The sequence below is a fragment of the Haplochromis burtoni genome, unplaced genomic scaffold (genome assembly GCF_018398535.1).
Source record: "Haplochromis burtoni strain Fernald_Lab_line unplaced genomic scaffold, NCSU_Asbu1 Contig_141, whole genome shotgun sequence".
In the NCBI taxonomy this organism is placed as follows: domain Eukaryota; kingdom Metazoa; phylum Chordata; class Actinopteri; order Cichliformes; family Cichlidae; genus Haplochromis; species Haplochromis burtoni.
In genome coordinates this window covers 100,794-115,768 of record NW_024582502.1, presented here as the reverse complement: position 1 = coordinate 115,768, position 14,975 = coordinate 100,794, and the positions used below count along the sequence as shown (strand labels likewise).

At 41.1% G+C, this 14,975-nt stretch overlaps 1 protein-coding gene across 3 annotated transcripts in view; it reads left to right on the top strand.

Moving 5' to 3' along the window:
* Window positions 1-14,975, top strand: part of nr1h5 (nuclear receptor subfamily 1, group H, member 5) — a 23,712-nt gene that overhangs the window by 4,341 nt on the left and 4,396 nt on the right. For 2 of the 3 annotated variants that reach the window (XM_042224559.1, XM_042224557.1), the window contains exons 2-7: window positions 3,417-3,513; window positions 10,490-10,891; window positions 10,972-11,112; window positions 11,245-11,369; window positions 14,248-14,346; window positions 14,425-14,521. In XM_042224559.1, the coding sequence (XP_042080493.1) occupies window positions 3,417-3,513; window positions 10,490-10,891; window positions 10,972-11,112; window positions 11,245-11,369; window positions 14,248-14,346; window positions 14,425-14,521 (961 nt within the window). Of the gene's footprint in view, window positions 1-2,735; window positions 3,514-10,489; window positions 10,892-10,971; window positions 11,113-11,244; window positions 11,370-14,247; window positions 14,347-14,424; window positions 14,522-14,975 lie in introns of those variants that run through there. The other variant, XM_042224558.1, reaches the window with a different exon arrangement.

Sequence of the window (14,975 nt, the reverse complement as noted above, 5' to 3'; positions counted from 1 at the left end):
ACATGGTAGAGAGATGGGGGTGGAACAATAAACACAATTGGCTACATTTGACGTGTCAGATCAATGTCTTCATTCAAGAATAATTCATCTTAATGATAAAAAAAAGAAATGGGTAATAGTGTGTTTTTGTGTATAATATGCATGCTATACTTGTTGTATCCAAATCCCAGAAGGAAAAAGAATAAGACAAATAAAAAAATAAAACGAAAATATATTTCTTTTTTTCCCCAGGTCAGTTTTGGTTTTAATTCCTGAATTGTATTGCCTACCAGTTAGCCCGTATTAGTTCCTTTCAGGTTAATCTAAGTTCCTTTTAGTTCTAACTCTCTGATCGATGTAAGCCCACTCAGTTCCAAAGTAATGAGACTTTTGCACAGCACTGCATGTATGACATCAAGATATAATTGAAGCCCATTGACCCTGGGAGTTGTCTGGCTTTTTAATGGATAGTTTTAACACCATGTGCAAGTTACATCGGGTGCAGACATTCATATTCCCTCCATGATTCATTGTCTCCACCTTTTAGTTTATACATTTCTTCTGTATACAGCCGAAACCCTGCAAAACAATCCTCATCGGCATCATGTAAACTTTGATTCTAAACAGCGATTGTTGACACGATATTCACACTGTGAAGTACATTTTCAAAAAACAGCTAGCATGGTCACAGAACTACCTTTTGCGCTCTGTGTAAGTCTGATTTTTAAATGAACCAAAATAACAATATTGATTAAATCACACTGGATCCTCTTTGGAACAATGCCGATAAAAGTCATATACATTAACAACAACACAAGGAAATTTAAGGAAGAAAAATAGAAAGTGTGAAAAAAGTGTCCACAGACTCGCTAGACATCAACGTGCACTCTTCTACTGCAAGATGTTTGTGGCTTTTCATGATGTCCATTTCAAATCTCTCTGACTTTGACTGAGTCATTCCACCGAGGATTTGCTAACGTGCGTAGGTTCAGGTATGGCTCTTCAACTGGCCTTTTTCTTTTTTTGCGCTCTCTACTGTGATATGGGATTCATAGATGAGGCTACTTAGTCCTTGAGGAGAGGTACAACAAAACCACAGTGTAACATTTCAACCACCAAGTTTCACAGCTGGTATCAGGTTCTTTTCCTGAAAAGCTGGTTTGCTCGGATCATCCATCAGATCAGCCAAAGACTTTTCGTAGGAAAAGCCTTTGGCCAAGCATGGTCAGATTTGTGTAGCCTCTGTTTCTTGCACTTTGATAGCAGCAGGGGGTTGAGTTACCTGGAGATCCTGTTATGAAATTTGGTGCCTTATAGATTTTTCTTTTCACAAAGTACACATGCAAATCTTTTACATAAATTGTGGATTTTTTTCTCAAGTACTAGTATGAATTCTAGGATATTTTGACAGTTTTTAAAATCCATTACCAGCCTCATAGGCATTCACAAACTTTACTCTGAAGCCCTTGTAGAGCTCTTTAGATCCTGGTTGAATGACACCAGACCCTGGATATCAGAGAGTTAAAAAACAAGACTTCCTGTAAGCAAGAGCGAATCACTGACACGTGTATTTATGTGAGTAAACACTTCTCCAACAGCTTTAAACAGCTACTTGCTTGTTTAAATCTATCGGAAAAAGTCAATTTGAATGTAATTATTACTGTTAGTTTTTAGAAACATCTCCCGGTAGTTTTATTTCTAGAGTCTTTCCCTTCTTTCTCTTCCTACCTTCCCAGGTTTGTTCTGTGTTTTGTGGCTGTCTTTGAATTTCTTGATGATACTTCTCTCTCCAGTTCTTGACACTTTGGAAATGCTTGGATAACTTTGTATATCCATCTCCTGCTCTGTGAGCAACAGCGATCCTTTTTCTCAAGTCTAAAGCGATTTCTTTCGTTTTTGGCACTTGATTTCTCAAGCGACGGCTCAAGCAATTGCTGAAGTTATTATACCGTGTGTAAATTAGAAGGTAACCCTCAGTTTTAATTTGATTTTACAAACTTTGAGCATCACAGTGTTATAACACATTGCACAGCAACGGTTTGTGCAATGGCTCGGTATAAAGGTCAGTTTTTTTATTGATCCTGGTCATTTTTGTTTCTAAACAAAAATCTCCAGGCTGCTTTCTAAAGAAAACTAATATGCTTAGAAATGCTCCAATGAAAATCCCTTGCCCTGTTGAAACGCACTTTGACCCCCTGGAAAGTTTTGTGACAAACCTCACAGCGGGTTAATCGGTTTGTCCTTATTTATAGTTAATCAGGGTAAGTCAGAGTTTTCAAAAGTGTGACACATCTTTTGTTTTATGTACTTTTTCTTTAGGCTTTAGTTTGTACTTTTCCACAGTGTTGTGACCACATATGTATCAATTTACCCTTTAGACATCCACTTACAAAAAAAACACACTGTGTAGCCAGCAGCTACATTCCTGTTTCATTTGTCAGTGAGACTGATCGTGATTGCACCAGTGAAGGCTACAGTTTCATTGAGAATGATTGGCTCTCCCTTAGCCCTCTGCTGTGCATAAGTCAGTCCTGATTCCCATAATGAGCCAGCGAAAGAGATGATAGGCGGGTGGGAGGACACTATTAATCCTCAGTAAGCATGTTGCGTGTCAACCGGCCCTGCTTGGAGATTTACAGGCCTGTAATGGGGGTCACTCTTCCGTCTTCTCCGGGTGGTGCAGGCCTCGACTTCTTTTGCTCTGCCCTGGTCTGGTTAACTATTTGTGGGGGAGGCGGAGGACCCCGAGAGCCTTAAATCTATCTGTTGTCCAATATTAACCACAGCACAAACAGAACAGTGGTAAACAAAAGGAAGAGTAAACACACTCCCCAAGGCCTTTAGGACAAATATGGACAGTTACGTTCACAGCGCACAGTTAGGTACAACTTAAATAAAAGAAGCAAGGTTTGTTTAATCTGAAGGGAAACTTTAAGGAAGATTTCTTTTATTTGAAACGTGAGATTAATGGAAAATGTTTCTTTCGCCCAGTCCAGCTGTTGCACTCTTGTTACACAAACCTCAACATGCAAGGAATAAAGCCATCATCTTTCCCCAGCGTTTTCTGATCTATGACGTCCCAGTCAGGTCCAGCTGTTTGGACACACAGTCCCATCCCTGTCCCTCCTCGGTGTCCCCCCACTTTCCCTTTTGTCTATCCCCCTGGGATGTATAATCCCTCCTCCAGCACATCATCCACCACCGACCAAGAGGATCAGCTGCACTGCTGCTCTCTGCTTTTTAAAAATAGGTTGGGATATCAGCTAAGAGACCTGGACGCATCCTGGGGATTGAGGAATGTCTCCACACTTCCCAGAGCCTTGATATCTGCGAGAATTCTCTGAGTAATTGTCTCTGTGTGTTTCTGGGTGTATGTGTGTGTGTGTATGAAGATAGATCCTGTATTACTAGTTAAAGAGAGAGGATTTTCTGTCCAGATGAGAGAGTGGACCGAGCTGGAGATGAGCTTCACGGCAGGGGGGTTTCTCAGCACCTCAGATGGTTACTGCTCCGCTGAGCAGCTCCAGTACTACGGTGAGTCCACAGTCATGCTCGTGATCCTGCTTCTTTCTCTTTGGTGTCTTCATCTACTTTTACTTCTGTTTTCTCTCCAGCTTCTCTTAAAAGAACCACGAAATTGAAATATTAAACACTGCCTGATGGGATTTTTGATTCTTATTCTAAGCTAAATCTCATTCGTGGGGCATTAATATATCTAAATTGACACTGGAAAAAGGAAAAACTGACTTTAAGCATTTAATACCTTATGCAACTTGGATGTGTGTAGACATTTGCTTTACAAAAAACTCTCTAAATGATCAGTCAGTGCTACTGTAAAGAGCTCAATGGGAAACATCATTTTTCAGAGCCAGTCTCCATATCAACCTGTAATCCACAGAATACACTGTCAGTGTTTGTATTGGGATTATTTCTTCAGGAGAAAGCAGTTACTATGGACACTGTTCACAGGATTTTCTTCTCACCTGAGCAGATGAAATCCAAACAAAGTACAAAATTTAGTGCGACAAGTATTAAGAAGGAAAATGTGGTTTCTGCTGTCACTTCTGCTCTAACCAAATCCCCCTTTGTATAAATTTCAATTTGTACTTTGAGAGGTTCTGAACTTCCTTGAAGGTTTTGGACACTTTAGCATTTTTCAATCTGCTGATCTAAACCTTGCTGGCTTGAAATGAACATTTAAATCAAAGAGAGAGCAGAATTTCACAATTTCTAGGCAGCAAAATGAGCATCCATGCTGCATAAGACACTGGAGACTTGATGACTCTTTTCCTGCTTTATTATGTCTACAGATTTGACACTGTGTACTGGTCACACAGATTGACATTAAGTAAGTGGGTCATAAATAGCTTATATTGTTACACGCTGATATACGACTGCCTTCTGTGTGCGGTGCAGCCTCATTCACTCTGACAGCTGATGAATGAACGCTAAGCCTTTATTTACGGCGTTTGAGAACTCAGTGACATGGAAAAAACAGTTCTTGAGGGGATCAGCCGGCTCACCGCCTTCGCGACATGCAGAGAGGCTGAGCGTGCATCGGAGGATCTATTTATACTGACATGTATCATCAACAAAGTCTCCCTGTTGTCTCCCCTCCTGCCCTTTGGAGAAGAAGAAGGAGGAGGAAGGGAGGAGGAGGGGGAGCTGCGGGGGGTGCTTTGCTGGTGTTGTTTGGCTCCCTAGCGTGCGTGGGATGGAAGGGAGGCTGAGGAGTGTTTAGACAGCGTTCAAATGGTTTACAAACACTGCGAACAGCAGCTCAGTCACACAGTGAGAAAGCAAGGACCACCCCCCCACCAACTCCCCAGTTCCCCCTCCACCCCCCACCAAGCCAACCCATCGCCTAGTCGGGTAAAGACAGGAAACATCTGCAGGGAGAATGAAAGCGAGGAGGGGAAATTAAGCACAGAGAAGAGTTCATTAGTAGGCTTTCAGCTGATCAGAGCAGGGACATTAGTCCACTAAATGTGAGCTGCAGCAGCTCTCAACATGTTCTGTCATTTATCATCAAACACGCTTGTAATTTAGGCTCAGAACTCCTCGGGATGCTTTTGAGGAAGCCTCAGTCACAACTGATGATTGATGACACGCATGGGGTCTCTGAGGAGAAACTGACCACACGCAGGGTGGCGTTTTTATGTTGCTTATTTTTGAGGTCACTAAAAGAGAGAGTTGGGAATAGGAATGGATTTTACATAACCATGATATAACTATTCAGATTTGTCTATTTGCCAAAGATATAAGTTGAATTACTTCCTGAAACAAAGGTAGCTCTAACAATTTTATGTGTGATGATCAATTTACTCAAAATGGGAAGTCAACTCTGAAAATGTGACTCAAGTGGAGTTGCCAGCATGGTTGGGACTGCTCGGCTGTTATCTGACACGCACAGAAAAGGCTCTCATTCATGCAGGCTCTACAGTCACTCTCTGTTTCCTTTCATCCTGTCTTTGTTCTAAACTAACTTAATCTGTTGCCCACTCCATGCATTGTGAAATGGTTTAACACTTGTCAAACCACACTGAGTGTTAAAAGGCAGGATATGGCGACTTTTGCTGCTTTGATTGATTTATTTATTTTTTGAATATTGTCTCCTGGAAATTCCTCTTTATGTGCATGTGCTACAGCACCACTGCAGGATGCCCGATTTTCTGTCAGAGCTCGAAGACGTACCTCACTCTCTGCACAGTACTGTGCAAGTCTCAAGCCATTCTTCATTTGTTTATATTTTGGTCAGAAAAGGGGAAGAAAACATTTGCAGACACATTTAAATACAGTATGTAATGCAGTGTATAAGGCAAAAATAGAGTTTGTACAATTTTGCGTACCTCTAAAGTTAATATTTAGTATGATCATCTTTTGTTCTTTGATGCAGCCTGAACTCTCTTAGGCAGCTTTCTTTAAGTAGACGTCAGTAATAGTTCTCCAAGCTTCTTTGGGGACGTTCAAAGTGCTTTGTTGGATGTTAGCTGCCTTTTGTTCTGTTCTCTGTTAAGGTGATTCCCACACTGCTTCAATAATAGAGATGTCCGGACTTTGGGGACACCGTGACTTATAATGTCCCATTTTATGTTTAAAAAAAAAAATCCCCAATATGCATTTACTTGATTTGGACGAAAATCTGACGATCATTTTTGCTTTCATAATTCCATTCATTTTGAGAAGATATCCAACACAACTGGCTGAAATGCCACCCCAAACCATGACCCAGCCTCCACCATGTTTCACAGATGGCTGTACATACTCACTGTTGTACCTCCCTTCTGACCTCTGAGGTATACTCTTTTTTTCTGCTCCACTTGGCCAGTTCCATATTTTTAAGGGCACCCTGCATGCATCATGCCATAATATGCTACTTTTTCAGCTAACAGCTCTTTGGGAATCACCTTGTTGGACAGTTATTGTAGATTTTGTAGATTTTTGTGAAAGGCTGCTCTTAAAAATCGGTTATTTGCTAAATGGTCTGTTATGTGTAGAAACAAGTTTGGTTGATTCCTTGAGGAAGGTGCTTTTTTATGCTTGAATGCTTTATAAGTCAGTGTATTTGGCTTTGCAATTGAAGAAAAAACAATGCAGTTACTGGACTGAAAATGAGTGAAAAAGCAGCCAATATCCAAAGCACTTTGAAAGACTTAGAAAGCCTTTAGAGCTATTGGCTAAGGCCACTTTAATACAATTACAAGCAAAATGTAGAGAAATGAGGTGTGGCTCAAGACTTCTGCATAGTACTGTATATAGTGATACACATTTTACTACTATATACTGTATACACATGTCTGTGAAGGTTCTCAGTCATCTAGGTCATTGTAGTCTAAGGAGCTTGGAAAGAAAAGCGTCTGGACTTCTTTAAGTTGCTTGAAGACGTTTCACCTCTCATCCGAGAAGCTTCTTCAGACGCCTTAACGCCCACTCACATCCTGGGCCTTCTGGACCTCAGGAAATCACATGATAGGGTGGGGCTAGGTTTCACAATGAGTTCACCCAAAACTTTGGCTGAATGTGACCTACACCTGTTTTCACACCTTGGCTCACGTGATTAGGTAGAGGATCATTAGGGGGGTCCATTGTCCCTCTTAGGGGGACACTCCCACAGGGCTCTTCACTATTTGATCTTAGAACTGAAGAAGCTTCTCAGATGAGAGGTGAAACGTCTTCAAGCAACTTAAAGAAGTCCAGACGCTTTTCTTTCCAAGCTCCTTAGACTACGATGACCTGGATGACTGAGAACCTTCACAGACATATGTTCATATAGTAGTAAAATTACTATATATACATATACTCATTTTACTTTCATGTGTACATATACACGGTTTACACACATTAAAATCAATGAACTAGTCCTTCCTAATCTTCATCCAACATGTTTTAGCCCGAAAGTTCCCATTTCCTGAAACTCCTGAAGGTTGGGTGGGCTCTCTGTTTAATCAGTGCATAACAGATCCCACAGCAGTCCCAGTCGAACAGTCCAGCTGTACTTTAAGAGGCTGCCAGTGGTCACACATGTTTTCTCAGTGGAGTCAGTGCTTGCAAAACACAAGCAGCTGACCCACACTCTGACATGTTTTAGGTCATCCCAACAACGAACTGAATGAATGATGGACTAAATGAAGAATCCAGAAAAAGGGGATAAAAAATAAAAGAAAAATAATAATAAAAAGAAAAATCCTAAATGGCACTGGGAGTTCTCAGCTGCATCCTGTTTCAGCAGTCTGAACAAGTTCACAGGGTCTCACTCTCAGCTTTTTATTGTATCCCATAAGAGCCATTAAAGCAGTCACGACTCACGTAAATTCACATTCCTCTGAACGCTTTTTGACTTCGACCAGCGTCACAGAGTTTCCTTAAACGTTCATTCATGTTTCAGTCACGCTAGTGTAATCACTTATTCCCTGTAGGTTAGATGCTGTATGTGTGTGAAAGATTTACAATACTGACAAGATTTTCAATTTGGAAAGAATATTTGCTACACCTAAAGTCATAAATCTTACACCATGGCACTTGAGCGCTATTTAAGTGGATCACAGCCTGATGTAATCATAACAATATCCTACATACAGTCAGGAGGCTGTAGTGACATAAGGAGATGCTAGGGATGGTCCAATGTGGTGACGCAGGAAGGAAAGAAGAAGAAGAAGGAAAAAAAAATGATGGAGTGTTATGAATTGTGAGGACAGGTTGCAGCACAGGTGTGTGATACTATAAGATTACCTTAAGCATGATCCTGTATTTCACTTAAAACCAGCTGCTTGTCTCTCATCATTTCATCATCGTGACTCCAGATAAAAGTTCATTTGCTCCTGGTTAAAGATAGCGATCTTTAAAATGGGTGATCTATGTTAGCTCAGTTTGTATAACGCCAATTCCAAAAAAGTTAGAAATCAATAAAAATGCAATGCAATCCTTTGAAAATCTCATAAACTGTTATTCTATTTACACTAGAACACAGAAAACATATTCAAAGTTTAAACTGAGAAAAATAACCATTTTAGGGAAAATATGATCTCATTTTGAAAATGATGGCAGCAACATGTGTCAGTGGGATTGGGTCAACAAAAGTATGTGGTAGGGCTGTGCCATATGACCAAAATTTCATATCCCGATATAAGAATTGTATCGTCCCGATAACGATATAAATCACAAAAATGTAACATTTTCTGTAAATTCTGTGAATCTTGGGCAGTTCGTCTTGAGTTGAGTGTTTTAACCGATGCATGAAACGATACATTTTTAGACATAAGTTGTAACAGCCGCCGTTTTCTTTGTGAGTATTTATTACACGGCGTGTAATAAATACAGGAAAAGCCTGTTCTAACGTTTGAGTCTAAGGTTTATTTTTTAGCACCTGGTGGCTCTTTTTTAATTCTCATCCGTAAATAATCTGCTCTTTCACGTGATTCAGTTTATTTTGAAAAGTCACAACAGGATCTTGAGCTTTAATGTGAAAAGTTTATGTGGAACATAAACAAGCGGACACGCGATGGTGTTACCGTGGTTGTTGCTAACCAAAAGCATAAAACCAAATGCATAAAAACAGGCGTGGTTATATTAAATATAAGAGAAAGAGAGAACTTTAATAAATTAATGTAGGCACTACAGTGACCATCAATACGATGAAAAAATATTGCCGTAAAGAGTTTATTTTGCGACACCACGAAACAAACGATAGCGTAAAATGAAACGATAGACGTTTTTATATCGTCATCCGATATATATCGTTATATCGAACAGCCCTAGTATGTGGTACTAAAATGAAACGGCTGGAGGCTAATTTGGTTAACTGGCAACAAGTCAGTAACATGACTGGGTATAAAACGTGAATCTCAGAGTGGGAGAGTTGTACAAAAAACTGCATCTATAAATCTATATGTACCAGCAACATAAAACTGGTAAAAACTCTGAATATCTAATCATCTTCAGTACATGTTATCATCAAAGGATTCACAGAATTTGGAGAAATCTCTGAGCACAAGGGACAGTCAGCGTTGGGTGGTTATGGTCTTCGGCCATAACAGGCGCAATGCCTGTGAAGAAAACTTACTGTGCCATCCACAAATGGAGGTTAAAGCTCTGTGATGCGAAGCAGAAGCAACATGTGAACGGGATTCAGAGAGTCTGCCGTCTTCTTTGGGTTGAAGCTTGTTTAAAATGAACTGAGGCAAAGAGCAAAACTCCTTTTCTGGAAATTTGCATAATGAAAAAAAAACCACAACAACATAGGCGTAAATGAGGCTCTGTCCCAACTTGTTTTAAGAGGTGTTGGTGCCATTCAAAAAGATTTTATTCTTTTCTTTACTTTTGATGTTTTCTGTGTTCTGCTGTGAATACAACATTAGTGTATGAGTTTTGCAGATCAATGCATTCTGTTTTTATCTCCATTTTACACAGTGTCCAACTTTTATTGGATTTGGGATTCTTACAAAAGGTTCAGTGATTTGTCACAGCTGCTGAGCACTGCAGCTTTTAGCAAATGCTACTCCAACTGGAATAAATGGTTCATCTCCTGGTGGATAATTCTTTAACTGTGGATTAATAGAGGTTTTACTCCAGTGACCATTTCCTTTAAATGTCATGTTTTATACTTGAATCGTTTCTCACAGTTTAGCACAACCAAGGGAATGAAAATCTGAATACAAATTTTGTATGTATGGAGACAGGGTGGGTTTAAACTGCAAGGCCACATCAAAAAGTCAGCTGTCCGAGTAATGTATTTCAAGGAAACCTCATTGTGTTCATTTCAAGCTCCATATTTCCGTTATTGGACTCTATTAGAGAAGCTTTGAATCACACTTGCCTTATACTTACTTATACTGTCTGAAACAAGCCACCCTTCCTCCAGTCAGCTTTCCTCTAACTGGCCAACCTTGACAAACAGAAAGCAGAGCTGCTCTGTTCACACGTGGACCTATGACTTATGTGATCCTACATCAGTGTCATCTCTCATCAACATACAGAGCCAGTTAAAACTTTTGACCCTGGACTTTGATTTCAGATATGCTGGCTGACCCCCTGGGCTATCCCCTGCAGGACCCTGACCTCCAGCTCCTCCCATACAGCCAACAACAGTATAGTCCTGCCAACCTGCCCTTCTCCCACTATGGTTCTCCACCCTCCTCTGCCCCCTCTCCCTCCTCCTCCTCCTCTTCCTCTCAGCTCTGCAACCCACCATACCATTACAGCCCTCACTGCTTGGAGGCCCCTTGCGATCCGAGCCCCGAGCCCCACTGTGGGGGCCTCTTTGCTCAGGGCCTCGGATCTGTAGGACTGCCAATGGGGCGGAGGTCCCGGATGGGCTCGGGTGGAAAGAGCAGAGGTCAGGATGAGCTGTGTGTGGTGTGTGGTGATAAAGCATCAGGATACCACTACAATGCTCTTACCTGCGAGGGATGCAAAGGTATTTATTTGATTGCTTGCTGATCTTCATATTTTTCTACTTCTTAGCATCAGCGCGTCATGTTTTACCTTTCACTACAGGATTCTTCAGACGCAGTGTCACCAAGAAAGCTGTGTATCACTGTAAGAGTGGCGGTAGCTGTGAGATGGATATGTACATGAGGAGGAAGTGTCAAGACTGCCGTCTGAGGAAGTGCCGAGCTGTGGGAATGCTGGCTGAATGTAAGGCTCAAATACAAGAAACTGATTGACTGAGGTTGTAATGTAATCAGAGAAATGATTAGTGAGATTCCAAAAAACAAATATGTCACTTTGTGGTTGTGCAGAAAATAATACTTTTTACCCTCTCTTCAGGTCTGTTGACTGAGGTGCAGTGCCAATCCAAACGCCTGAGGAAAGGAGGTAAAAGCAGAGGGCAAGAGGAAGAGGAGAACACAGACACCAGGAGAGTCAGCTCTACCAGCAGGCTACCCGGACAGGTGCGGCACACCTGTGCTCGATTGGATACTTTCCTAACTTCAGAGTTCGAGGTTCAAGATTATTGTGCCACATGGGCTAAACAAATTCAGCATAGCAGCAAGAGTTCACATAAAACACAATATACAGGAACAACTTTAACAGCACCAATATGGGTGAATTATACAAATGATTACATGGTATGCTAATTCATAAGGAAATGAAAGTGCCAGAGTAGTGCACAGTGATAATGAAGTTTATTTAAAGCCTGGAAGGAAAGCTGGCAAAATCTTAATAGACTTATCAGTATAACTGTCTCCTGATTAAGGCACTAGCTCAGACTCCAACTACAGCATTTTGTTAAACCCATGAATTGCAGAGTAGGTGCTCTTATGCTCGGTGGAAAATGTCTTATTCTTTCTCCTGCTACCCCAGTACTGTTTAAGTGCCCAAGAACAAAACAGACCAAATTAAAAACATAATTTAGATCTGTAAGGAGACTTGTTCTAGGAATATATTGCTCGATTAAGGCTTATAGAAGCATCAAATTGCCTTAAAATTGCATGCTGCCAGTGGTAAACAAAACAAAACAAAGAACAACCTAAAATTGCTCCTAAGAATCTATAATTCTTACTTTTGCTCACCAGGCACAGTCTCTAAATCTATAGATTGTCTTGCTATCTGCATCCTGAGATCTGAGGGATCACCCAGGAAGGGTGACACTATTCTCCCCAGCTATTCTAACCTCCTGCATGTAGTACAAGACCTGAAAACCCAGAATTAAACCATAAGTTAATTTTGCTAAGGCTCAGATTGTGTAGTGGTGCAATCCTTCGGTGTCCTTAAGCTATGCTAACTCAACTTTCTATGCCATTAGCTCTCCTGAGGACCTGCTAGCCTTTTTTTCTTCTTCTGCCTGTCCCGTTTGTTCTTTAGCCATCAGAATTATTGTCTGAAGGCCAAGAAAAATACCCAACGGATTTACTTTACCAAGTGGATCATCACGGCCTTGCCGTATTGGTCCATTCGATCGACTTTTGTTATTATTATTTATTTTATTTCATTTTATTTTCAGTTGTTACACATGGGACAGACATGGGGGATAGGAAAGGGAGAAAGAAAGAAAGAGAGGGAAGGAAAGAAAAACAGAGGGGAAGAGGGAGTGTGAGAAAGGGCACTTAAAAAGAAAAAATCTCCTGGATCACCTGTTGAGAGAAGAAAAAAGAAAAAAAAAAAGGCCCATAGAAAATAGGTCTTCCCTGGATCCGGCATCAAGCTGGCACTTCTGATTGACTGGTGTCATGGCAGGGTGTATGTCAACCAGATGTGGGCCAGGTCTGGCAATGATGGCACTATTTATGTTCCTATTTTCCTATTTTAGTTAGAAGACCCAAATGCCATGTTGCAATACTACGCTATGGTAGCTAATGTTTCAAATGCATGTTTGACAGGTTTGTGAGTGTACACTTTATCCAAAACCTAGTGACGGTTTACTCATCTTTGCCAGTGGGTGGCTGTAGCTCAGGAGGTAGAGCAGGCCACCTGCTGATCGGAAGGTTAGTGGTCCCTCCATCCCTGGCTCCTCCAGTCTGCATGTCAAGAGTGTAAATGTGAATGTGTATGAATGTAGTTAGGATGCACTCAGTTTAGAGAAAGTGTGTGATTGGGTGAAGCAGCCACGGAGCAGAAGCCAGAGGGGGCTGCAGTGATGTGCCTGCGGGCTCTGCCGGCACTCAGCTGCGCCAGAGTTAACCGAGCCACAGGCCCAGATGCCAGTGGCCTGAGGGCCCCCAACCCCCCAGAAGGGGCTCCCAGGGCACCAGACCCCGCCAAGGAGCCAATGGGAGTGAACCGGTTGCTATTTACAAAAAGGCCATCCAGCCTTTTTGTAAATAACAAAAAGGTTGCTCTGATTCCTGTTGAACATCTTACTGGCTGTTCTGACAAGACTTCCAAGTCCACCTGATGTTTTTAAAGCTTCTGAAACAAGCAGCAATGCAAAATGGTCATGTGAAACTAAAAAAAAGAGGCACTGTCTCAGAGAAATAAACCTGCTCAGATTTCACTATGCTTAGTGGAAAAAGATGATTTGCTGGACCTTTTAACATGGTGCTCATTAACAAAGCATAATATTGGGGGGACTAGCGCTGGATTTTTTGGTATTGGTAACACTTTATAATACAGCCAGTGACTAAGGGTGCAGTTCCCTGAGAGTTAAAATGTTCTTCTTTCTTGTGAAAACTTGAATTGTTACCTCCTCATTCTGATGTATCTACTGGGAAGCATTTGTAGATACACATTGTTACATTGTAATTTCAGGTAAAACACATTGAAACTCTCCTGAATTCTTTGGTAATTACACCCTTAGTCACAGGCCACATTATAAAGTGCTGCCTTTATATTTAGGTGACTTAAAACATGAGCCTCAAATTCAACCACCACCAGCCCAGCAGCTGCCGAAGGCCTTCTAATGAACGAATCATAGCAAACTGTTGCCATGGCAACTGCTGGTGTTCAAGCGTCAGCCTGATGGTCAGTCGCACCACTTTGGTTCATACTGAAATAGTATATATAGGATATAATAAATATAATCGCATTTACTTGTATTTATTCGGTTATTTAGTCAATGATTTCTGGTTGCATTGCTATTTCAATATTTTTTTCAAACCCAGAAAGGCTGAAATATCACAGACTCTTCCTCTGCTGCCACCAGGAGGTTCAAACAGGCATTAGACGGACTGAAATAAAACGTGTTCCAGCTATTCACACAGCTCTCAGTATCAGCTTTAAAAGTCTTAGGCTCCCCTCATTATTAATCTAAACCGTGTCTAGTCTCTCACTCTGTAATCATGAGTGCTTCTTTGCAAATCTGTGTGCTGTGCTCATTTCCATCTGCACCAGGCTTTGTCTGCCAGTTTAACCCGAGAACAGAAATACATCGTGGACAGGATGGTGGAGGCCCATAGGCTCTACAGAGGTCAGGACAGTAACAATTTTAGGGTAGGTTCCAGTCCAGAAACATACAGGGCAAAAATAGATTTCTTGTTCTCATCTTGCTTTTGTTGTGTGTGCCTTCAGGCATTCGAGTGGCTGTGTCCAGAAGAAGTGGAAGGCCTGTCTGATGTAGTATCACCCCGCCTACAAAGGCTGCTGCAGTTTGCCAGGACAGTGCCAGGTGAGATGAAAGAGGGAAGGTTTCAGCTTTATAATGTATTTGCTTGAAAAAGAAGCAGGATAAGAGGATCAGAGGGGAGATGTTCTCCCATTCAAATGAGACAAAAAAAATACAAGCTTCAAGAAAGTTTCCAGAATCTTATTACCTACAGTCTCTTCTCAGTCCTCAAAATTGAATCAGTATGTTTCTGCTGGCACAAGAGATACTGGTTGAAGAAATCTCTGCTTTCTCTTGAATATAATAGAAGTAAATGAAACTTTCCTGCTGGTGCTTTGCAGCAGTATGGCTTTCCAGAAATCATGATCCAGTTTCTTAAAAAAATAAATAAATAAAAATCCATAGAGCTTATTGTTAGTGGTTTCGTGTTGGATCTATTTTCTTTATACTATCTACATCCGCCAACCAAACGAAACCCATAGCGCGCTAATCTCACAGCTCAGTTGAAAGAAGGATG